The sequence below is a fragment of the Phyllostomus hastatus genome, unplaced genomic scaffold, assembly GCF_019186645.2.
Source record: "Phyllostomus hastatus isolate PE091 unplaced genomic scaffold, TTU_PhHast_1.1 phas_contig_40, whole genome shotgun sequence".
In the NCBI taxonomy this organism is placed as follows: domain Eukaryota; kingdom Metazoa; phylum Chordata; class Mammalia; order Chiroptera; family Phyllostomidae; genus Phyllostomus; species Phyllostomus hastatus.
The window spans coordinates 65,042,362-65,052,956 of NW_025333872.1; the positions used below are offsets into that span (position 1 = coordinate 65,042,362).

Below are 10,595 nucleotides of genomic sequence, written 5' to 3' on the forward strand. Positions count from 1 at the left end.
GCATGGATTGTTCACATTTCCCAAAGTAGTTGCTCATTTTAAAATATACCATTACCATAGGGTCTTGTTCAAACTTACTGAACAGAGATATTTCAGTTGACTAGCTCCCTGACTGAGAGGAATGTGCATTTTCAGGGGATTATAACCATTATTTTCTACTAACCATCCATGGATAAAAATTAACATTTGAGAATAAAAATTAAGTTTACATATAGTTATAGACTTTTTCCCCTCAGGCCAAATTTGGCATCACATTTTGATTTGGAGAGAAGCTTGTGTCATAACTTTAAGTTTGCCAGAACTTCACGGAGTGTAAAGAAACATTCCTAGCTATTAAAGCTGCTTTTCCCCCGAGAAAAAAAAGCAACGCCCAAGAGCCTCAAGGATCCCACACAACACTTGTAAACCTGTGATCACGTGGTGTCTGTTCTTTCATCTGGACTCCCAACATCTGCTGGTTGGCCCGTGCTGTTAGTGCCAGATAGCACATGAGCAAACTGTACAGTTCACATTATTTTTATCCCTTCAATAACTGAACCTCGATTATCTAATTTGTGTCAGTGCTGGTTAAGAGACCACAGAGAGAGAGGCAGGGAGAGGCAGGCAAAGATCTATCAGACCCTGAGCCTCCCTGGGAGTCAAAGGTCAGGGGGAGTGATAAACTGCCACTGAGCGGCTCTTGCTGCCGATTCCAGGTTCCTTTGGTATTTCAAGTGGCCTCAGGGGATGGGAGCAGCTCACAAGCTGCGTGTGTAAGCAGAAGAACAAGGGCTTGAGGGTCCTCTCAGAACTAGGGCTGACTCTCTGCTCACTCTCATAAGAGCTGCAGCCTGTGCCAGTCAAGGAACGATTCAAAACTCCAGTTTTCTCCTCTGTACCTATCAGTAAAAATCTGTATCTTACCCGATTTGGTATGAATCAAACCAGTGCAGTTTAATTTAGTGAGGCCCCTGGAGTCAGATTCCCTGAGGGTTCAAATTCTGGCCCTACCCCTTATTTGCCTTGTGAATCTCGGTAAATTGCTTAAAGTCTTCGAGGCTCTATTTCCTCAATATACATGACATTCATAAAAATGACTCTTACCTTACGAGCCGAGCAGATGAGGTCATCCACAGAAGGAGGGCGGCACGGTGCCTGGCACAGAGTAAGTGTTCCAAGGCAGGGCCGCTCGCACTATCAAAGTACAAGTTTCCTGTTCTCTTACCCAGGTTGCAGGTTAACAGCAGACAGTTGTGCCCAAAGGCAGAGCTTTTCTTTACAAAGCATTTCTTTCTCTCTGTTTTTCTTTTTTCTTTTCAGAAATGTTCTGGTACACATTAGCAAAAGGCCTGGGGGAAGGGTGCCTAGAAAGCCTTTAAGTGTCCCTACTTCCTTCACAATGGGATCCATGTGCTTTCAGAAGGAGCAGAATCCTGGAACCGGGCCAGTTAGAGTAGGAGCCTCGGACGGGAAATAAAGCTCCAAAGAGACTTCATGGATCCAAATTAAAGATAAATCATTATTACCATTAATATCTGTGTTAATGTTTCTCTATGTATGCTTTTTTAAAAGAATAAATTGTGGTTAGTTTAGAGATTACATTTTAAGAGGTGTTAGAAAAACAAAGTTCAACTTTGTAAATTAGAAGATCTAATTGGCTTTATCTAATGATTCATGAATTGGGCAGCGTTCCATCTAGCAGATAGAAAGGAGCTCCAAAAGCTTTACATTTTATATTATGTTTTATATTTTAAAAGCAAATTAATCCTCCTAGAAAAGCATAAATATTGTTGAAGTTCTGATGCTTGAATGATATTGGTGAAATCATCTCATCAAGCTAAAATGGATTATTTTCTCTCTTTCAGAGGAGGTTGGCTAGAGTAAAGATGAGAAAGATGTCTTCACATACCTTTGTCTGACTGCAGGAAGAACCGTGCCGGGGGAGCTGTGCCTTTCTTCTCTGTTTCCATCTTTGAGTCTTTTCCTCGGCCGCCTTTCCTCTCCTATAACAGCGCAGGTGTGCACAGTGCTATAATAATTGCACTTTGTGCACATCCAGCATTCTTTTCTTCCCATTTGTTCCTTGACACAATCCTTTGAGGTAAAGGGTAGTTAAGGCAAATGTTATTATTGCCATTTTTCAGATTTAAAAATGAGATACAGAAAGGATAGTGACACATGCCTAGGTACAGGAATAGCTGGTCCTAAAACCCACGTCTTGGGACTGGGCCAGTGCTGGCTCCTCGGCTGCTGCCAGGATTCTGGGCATCATGGAGAAAACAGGGGCACAGAACCACCAGACATAAGGCTCCAGTGACTTTGACTACAGGCAGGCGTGATGCTCAGAACAACTCACCATTCGGTTCTGAAGATGCTCCTGGGAACTCCCATCCTGGCTGTTGAGTAACGTCCATCCTTCCACCCATCCAAAATGGAGGGGGTTTGGGGGGTATTTAGTGGGGGGAAGCCAACAGGCACGGTGCCCCCTGGATCTGGAGACTAGGACGCTGAGCTCCTCTTAAAGTAAAAATTGCAACTGATTTCAGCCATTTTTATTCCACATAGCAGGGGAGATATTACAATAAAATTATTTCTCAAAAGATAAATTCAGCTGTCATTTTGTATTATTATCCAGTTAATTCTAGCTACACAGACACTGGATTTGGGTAACTTAAAAAGCATGTTTCTATTTCCCTTCTCTCTCAAAAGATAAATTTATTTATGTAGAAATGCAAAAGGTTAACAAAATCACCTGATATTGTGATTATTTGATATCTGTCATGCTGAATTGTCATAACTTAAGAACTCTTCATTGGCTTCCTAAATCAAATTTCTATTTCCTCTTTTTATTATATTAAAAAATACAGCCCTGGCTGGCATAGCTCAGTAGATTGAACTAGGGCTGCGAACCAAAGTGTCGCAAGTTCGATTCCCAGTCAGGGTACATGCCTGGGTTGCAGGCCATGACCCCCAGCAACCACACATTGATGTTTCTCTCTCTCTCTCTTTCTCCCTCCCTTCCCTCTCTAAAAATGATAAATAAAATCTTTAAAAATAATACATATATATCTCCGTCTGAGAAGCCTGAAATTTTCAAGGTGCACCAAAAAGTGTCTAGCTTTTATTCTCCATCACTGTTTGCAATTACCCAAAGAAGAAAAGTTTTGTGAGAAAAATTCCACCCAGAACACACTTGGGTCACAATTCACATTCTTTTTCTTAAGATGCTCAACGGTGGCAAGCAGAAGTGAGTTCAATTTCCTCTTTGTGGCGCCCTCTGGTGGCAGTGAAGAGTCACAGACTCTGTCTGGACCCGGAAGGCCACTGCTCCTTGAGGCTTATTTTAACAATGGTCATCACTAAAGTTTCCATTCAACAATGAAAATGTGTCCAGCTCAGGAAAGCAGGAGGAAGTGGAAGGAATGTGCAATCACAAGACTTAGACTTGAGTCATAGCTCTGTCATTTACAACCTATTTGAACCTGTGTCTGGCTGATCCCCGTTTCTGCAGAGCTGAGGTTGAATCTGGAATTTTTCATCAGAAATAAGAGGCCATGTAAAACTGGAGGGGCATATGACAACATTTATTTGTTGTGCCCGGAAAATGCAACTCTATAGAGACAGAAAGTAGGTTAGTGGTTGCCTGGGGCTAGGGATGAGAATGGGGTTAACTGTAAATAGACATAAAGGATCTTATTGGGGCAATAAAAACATTCTAAAACTGGATTGTGGCGGTTGTTACATGACTCGGTAAATTTACTAAAAATCATTGCAATGTACATTATAAATGGATGAATTTTGAAGTATGCAAATTATACCTCAATAGTGTTTTAAAAAACAGCTGGAGGATGAAGCAGAGTAGATAACCCCTGTAAATCCACACACATAACTAGGAAGCCTGTCTCTTGTAACTAAGCGGGAAGAAAAGGGAATGTGGGGTGGGGAAGGGGGTGAGCAGCAAAAATGCCTAGGACTGGTGCTGCTGTTTTTTATATTGTCAGTAGCTGGTGCTCAGGGGAGTCCCCCGGAGTTAGCAAACTGAAAGGACGCACCCTCCCGGCTCAGCCTCCTATTTCAGGTAAAGTCACAGCGTCCCTGGACCCAAGGCAGAAAGTTCTGACCACTCAGGGATATTACCAAAGGAGGAAAGACTATTAAAACCAACTTGATGCCCTTGCATCAAAATGATCATTTTGAAATGTAAAACTGTAGTTTCTTTGTAACATCTCTCAGTAAGTGGTAATTTAATGTGGCTGGAGAATTAGATGAGATTTAAGGAGTGAACTGGAGAGAATGTCTTTTCTCCCCACATTACTTATTAATAGAAAACTTGAAAATGTGAGGATTTATAAAAGTTCAGGAGAATATTTCTGTAGAGTTGGGTAGAGAGAAATATGTTAAGAATAAAATTCAAAACAGAAACTCTAAAAGAGATGATAAATGTATTTGGTTAGGAGAGGAAGGAAGGAAGGGAGGAAGGGGAGGGGAGGGAGGGAGAGAAAGGAAAGGGAGAAAGAGAGTAATAAAGAAAGGAAGAAAAAGAGAAGCAAAGAAACAAAGAAGAAAGAAAAAAAGGAAAGAGAGAAAATGAGGCACGGGTGATTATATTATACATACCAAATAGATTTACTATTCTGAATATAACAGACACTTAGAAACCATAGAAAAATGGGCCAAAAAATGGGTACAAATAATTCATAAAATAAAAATAAATGAAGCAATATAATTTATCAACATATGAAATAACATTTAACCTGGTTACTAATTGATAAATGTTATTAGGAAAACAATGAGCTATCTTTCACCAAAGAAGGTAGCAAAGACTAGAAAGATCACACTGATCATTCTTGTGCCCAGGTGAGTTGGTACAGCTTTTGGGGGTAATCTGGTGCTCTGCTTCAAAGCACAATAAATATGCACACCTTCTGGCCCAGCAATTTCATTTTGGGGAACAACTTTAATTGGTAACAATTAGACATAGGTGAAAAGATATCCACATTAGAGTGTTCATGACTGACTTATTTGTAAAGGCAAAAAAAAAAAAAAAATCCAGAAAGGTTCTTAAATGCTCACCAACAGGGATTAGATAAATACTGTACAATCTATTCAATAGAGTATCTGCAGTAATTAAAAATAAATATGATTTATATTTTGCTGCATGGGGGAAATGTTTACATTATTTTGCTAAGTAAAAAATGTCAGTGTCACAAGAGCATAAGTGATATGATTACATTTTGTTTAAAGTTATATGGTGTGTGTGTGCGCATGTGTGATATGGAACTGGAAACGCACTGCACAGATCTCCTTCCAAAATCAGAGTTGTTGCTGAGCTGTGAGCCCTGCAGGAACCTGCCTCTGCTGCAGCGCTGCCTCTACCAGCGTTCTCCTCTCCCAAGGGGCGGTGGGCACGCCCTGAACGAGGCTAGTCATTTCTGCGGGACAGAGAACAACAACAACTCGGATGGGCTGCTACCACTCCAGAGCTCCCTGCGGGTCAGCGAGGCTGTCACTGGGCCTATCCTATATCACGGCCCGATTTCTCTCTACCCAGTTCCGCTTTCTTCCCCTTCCTTCCACAGGTGCTGACCTCAAGGACAGTTCTTAAGAAATGTCCAGCACAATAAACTCCATGTTAAAATTTGAGTCTCAGAAAAACCAACCAGCAATTTTTATAACCTATCCTGTGGTCAAATTCTAGAAAAAATACGCACATGTGTTCTGTGTTAAATGGGCTTTGTTATCATTTTGGACATAGAGCATTTAAAATGGGTATTTATTATTTTTTGTCATCAGCTAAAATAATAAAGTGGTTTTCATTTTGGAAAATAAAAAACATAAATGATTTCGTTTTATTCTGGTCAAAATGACCACATCAAGCCTCCATATCACAATGGCAGCGCCCGCGCCAGGTGGTGCGCACTCTCCTGAGCGGAGAGGTGGACGATTCCAAACACCCTTCCTACTGCTTTTGGTCTGGGTAGTCACAGCTTTCCTCTCCGTCACCCCGGAGGAAAACGCTCTTGTTTTCTCTCAGCATTCCACACACTTCACCCCATCCCAATCAAAAGGCATACCATTTTTCAGATCAGATCCATCCACGTAAGCGACGCCACTGAAACGGCAGGTTTGTGTCATCAAAGGCTGAGAGAGGGAAGCAGGGCCCGGAGGCTGAGTAAGCTGCAGGGTGCGAGAGGGGAGCCTGGGGAGAAGGAAAAATGTTTTAGCAAATGAGACTGGAGACGATGAACTATTTCCTTCTTAATGTCCCTGGAGAGATGCAAGTACGGATCAGAACTAATTTCCATTTGATTGCTGTTCTGTGTCCTCTGACAGTGACACCACTGAAGAGGACTGGGCTGAGGACAGCAGTTTTCTCCTACAAGAGTAGCAGCTCAAGCTCCACTAGGTTTTAACCCACCTCTTCACAAAGGGCTTCAGCTCTTCCCTACTCGTCATTTTCCAATGTGGTCTCCCTTGTCACCATACATGCTAACCCCCGCTGTGGCAGTGCTGCTCATGAAGTCACAGGAAGGCAACTCCCATCCTCCACGATGGCCACGGGGGTCCCAGTCTCTGGGCCAATGTCTCTGCACGCAGCCTGGTCTTCCTGTGCCCCGAACACCTTCTGTCCTGGTCCCCTGCTCTCTGGGACTGACCAAGGAACTGGTATCTGAGATGCAAGTCCATGTCATCTTAACTTTTCTATCAGATGTATATGTAAAAATTAAAAATAAAAAGTTCTTCTTTTGCCCTGACCCGTGTGGCTCAGTTGGTGGTTGTCAGCTTGCAAAGCAGAAGGTTGTCTGTTCGATTCCCAGTCAGGACACATGCCTGGGTTGTGGCACCAGTCCCCAGTCGGGTTGTGTCTGAGAGGCAACGGATAGATCTTCCTCTCCCTCTCTTTCTCCCTCCCTACCCCTCTCTCTAAAAAAAAAAAACTTTTCTTTTACAGTTGAAAAATGATCATGCAATTCAAACTCTTCTGGCCCTATGCCCTAACTCAAAACACAAGTCTGAATCAAGCTGACTCAAGCTGGGGCCTGGCCTTAGCATAGTTACACTAACCTGCAGCACTAAGAACTAAGCGTGAGATCCTTGTCGGCTTTTGAGTCACAGACTAAACACCCGGAGGTCAGCACCCCTGAGCTGCATGTGGCTGTGGCTCAGGCCGCAGACACAGCTGCCAATGGCTGCCTGGACTTTGGCACCTGGGAGAGGGTTGACAAACCCACTTCTGTAGTGCCTTGGTCTGATGGATTCACAGTAGGAAGACAAAGCTAAAGTTGGTTTCTGAGTTTTATTAAGCATTATTTGGTTGTGCAAATGGGCCAGAAACCTACAGCCAGATTATTACATTTTAAATATTCAGGAAATTAAGTTTAATATATGCAAGACCACTAACTTACAAAAGTGCATGGTGCGCTTGACATTGGGCAAATAGAACTTTGCTTCAGTTACTTAAGATACAGCCTCTCAAGGTGGATAAGGAAACAATCTGCTGTGATGTGCACAGCAGTGACATTTGCGTAAGGCGGGACCTTAGGGCAATCACCATATGGCTCGCCCTGCTGATGAGTGAGTTCCCTGCTAGACTGTGTGAAGAGGCACAGGTGTTAGTGGCATTTCCGTTGTACCAAGGGAGAATTAAGAAGTATTTACCGAATGGGTTTCTTGTCTATCCATATTTATTAGCAGAATTCCAGGGTATATAAGACCACAAAATCACCATTTATTTAGTATTCTGGGTGAAACATTCTGCTGAGTCCCCAAACTAAAACAGAGTATTTGCAATACCTGTCCCAATGCATGATCACCTTATGTAGGCACATAAAGCTTGTAGTGATTTCCTGCTCCCAGCTTGCAAAATCTAGGCAAAAAATGCAAAGTAAAACACACACACAATCAGTGATTTATGGGAATGGAGAAAGAGGCTAGGTTTCCCTCTAATTAAATGATATACTAACCTTTTAGATATTTGAAAGCTAATTTAAGCTCTGGAAAAAAGGTAAGACTCATCTATTAAGTGATCTATGGGATGCCCCAAGGTGACTGTAGATCCTTAATGTAATCACTGAAATGTCAGCATTTTTGGTCTCCCACTCTGCACTGATACAGAGGGTACCATTGTCTCAGGCATTCTCTATTCTCTCAGGCAGCTCTTGCTGGCAGATTCCACACGAACTCACAGAAGGCTGTTCTCCTTGCCTGGCAATGGGAAGGCTGGGGGCGGATACCTCCACTCTGCCCCTTAGTTAAGCTCACACAGCTCCAGCCCCTGGGAGGGGAATGGACTCGAGAGGACTGGCCTCAACAGGTGAGGGGATCTCAGGCTCAGCCAGGTCCCTGCCAGGACTGGAGCCTGCTGACCCACACCTCTGCCCTGACACCAGGCAGAAGCAGGGCTCCCAAGCATCGCAGTTTCACTGGGCCAGCTAAGCCCCTGTGTCTGTGCTGACACCCAGATTTGAGAAGCTCCTCTTGGATGACACTGAGAGATGACAAGGAAACTGAGTTCTGGGCAAATGGAAAGCATTTGCATGGAACGAAAGAAAACATTATATCTGTTTGTGTATGTGTGTGTACCTGCATGTGTGTGTGTCAGGTGTCCTGAGGGTGGAGGTGGGAGTTTTAAGGAGGTAGTAAGGAAGCAAATTAAGGAAGTTTAAAGCCATTCTCAGCAGATTCCTGCTAGCTTCCAGGTTATCTTGACTCTTTTCCTGGCCACTTCCGAGTGAGCATCCGACCAGGGTAATGCCCACTCCGATGAGTGGGCATTACACATTGAATTATATTAATAGTTCAATCATGCAATGAGTGTCTGTATGTACCAAACACTCCTTAATACAGAATCTCTGTTTTTTTGCTACAGTTTTGAGAGTTTGGAATTATCCCTGACCTGAGGCTGAGAAGTGTTAAGAAACTTGTCTAATATTAGGGAGTCCAGTGATAGAGGCAGGATTCCTACTGTATTCACCAGGGAGCAAAGCTCGTGTGCTTCCCACCACAACCTCTAGCCCCCCCAGTTGTGTGACTGAAGTTTCAGAGAAAAACAAGACACGTTAGTGATGATGTTGGTGAGCCTACTTAACTCCCTCTCCTTGAACGGCTACCGCACCCCGTTTCCTTCTTTGCAGCCCTGTGTTATTTGACCCCTGTTATTGTGAATCCACAGTAATTCCTCAGTCCTTTCCCATTACATCTCCTGTTGAATGTAAAGATACTAATGGTGTTTTTTTTCACAGGTGATTAGAAATCGGCTGTGTGAGGAAATGGGCTAAGAGGGATTGAGTCATGCATGATCTAAGACAACAACGACAGGAAGTCTAAGTTGAACTGACCCTTGACAGCAGTGAGAAAGTAATCCATGACCTCATCCCCCAGTCCGTGGGGTTTCACATGCATCCACCGGAAACCTGAGTGGGGAGCTCACTGTCTCCAAGTCTTCTCCGTGGGGGCTCATTTGGGGGATGGCTGCCATCCAGCCCTGCATTTCCAGGAAATGAGGCTTCGATTCCTTGTAGTGTTAACTTTAAAGGAAAGGCACTTGGATGACTCTTGAAAGAAGAGCATTTGAAACAAAGCTGAATGAAAAGAGAGCAACATCCACAACTCACTTTCATTTTCAGTCGCTGGGCACCTGCCACCACATGTGCACTGGCTGTGAAATTCCTTGTGGATTGCAAGCAGGTGGCAGAACACCCAGTAACTGAACCACCAACCCATACATTTCCAAACTCCTCTATAGTCCCAGAATTCACTAAACTCCTCAGCAGTAAGGACGCCTGGGAGCACGGAAGATTTTGAAATAAATATGTATTTACAAACTCGTCCCCACTACCGGTTGCAGTCCTGCAGTGTTTTCCCAGCAGAATTTTTGTTCATAGCTGCCTTCAGGATAATGCCAAGTGTGAACACATTTTAAAATATATAAGGATTTAATAGCTTACTGTTTGTTTGAACTATCATCAGAGTTGAATCAGCAAAAATTATACAGTTAAGAAGCCATTTGGCGAGGAAGAGAAGCCAATAGTCCAGAGAATAGAAGAGGAATAGAGAGATGTTTTCAAATGGCACAGCATGAAAAAATTGGTACGTGGCCATAACTGGATGGATCCGAGACACTAAGGCTGATCAAGGAAGCCCAGCAAAGGGCAAGCGATCTTAAAATCTTCCTCTCCCCCTTTGGGTGTCTCTCTTTCCCCAGCTGATCCCACCCCGTTGAGGCTATGTAGGCCAGGCCTCCAGAACTCACCAATGAGGGAGGAATGATACAGAAAGCAATGACCGGATGGAAGCAGGCAGGGAGCAGGCCTGGCCCAGGAGGGTGCCTCCAAGGCAGGTTCCTGCAAGGAAACAGGAGAAAAACAAGAATGAGAGCAGCTCTGAGTCTGCTTGCCCACAGCCTCTGGGCACTTCTGCACAGTCAAACCAAGCACAGTTTGCAGCCCGGTCAGCCCAGCAGCTGCTGGCCAGTGTTTTGGGAGGATGTGAATCACCATCACCACAAGGCTCTTCTCCCTGACCAGCAAGCCGAGCCATACCATGGTTCACTGTCAGAACAGTGGATTCTTCCATTATCCAAAAACGTCTCGTGTGTGTGTGTGTGTGCACACGTG

The 10,595-nt window shown here is 43.7% G+C and overlaps 1 protein-coding gene across 1 annotated transcript; it reads right to left on the reverse strand.

The window, feature by feature from the left end:
- Positions 1-645: 645 nt before the first annotated feature.
- On the reverse strand, positions 646-10,296 carry LOC123821847. The gene is made up of 7 exons (XM_045843564.1): positions 10,232-10,296; positions 9,318-9,533; positions 7,774-7,846; positions 6,054-6,178; positions 2,336-2,496; positions 1,889-1,982; positions 646-830 (listed from the first exon to the last, which is right to left on the reverse strand). Exons 2-7 carry the CDS (start codon positions 9,379-9,381, stop codon positions 646-648), a joined length of 702 nt encoding a protein of 233 aa, XP_045699520.1. The 5' UTR covers positions 9,382-9,533; positions 10,232-10,296.
- Positions 10,297-10,595: the final 299 nt, after the last annotated feature.

What these genes read in the sequence shown, in the direction of transcription:
- LOC123821847 (XM_045843564.1), bottom strand. Translation starts at nt 9,381, where the DNA reads ATGCATGTGAAACCCCACGGACTGGGGGATGAGGTCATGGATTACTTT. An exon ending in CTTTCTCACTGCTGTCAAGG is followed by an intron (nt 7,847 to 9,317) that starts GTCAGTTCAACT and finishes TTTTTTGCCTAG; the next exon opens with ATTTTGCAAGCTGGGAGCAG. An exon ending in AGCATCTTCAGAACCGAATG is followed by an intron (nt 1,983 to 2,335) that starts GTGAGTTGTTCT and finishes GCGCTGTTATAG; the next exon opens with GAGAGGAAAGGCGGCCGAGG.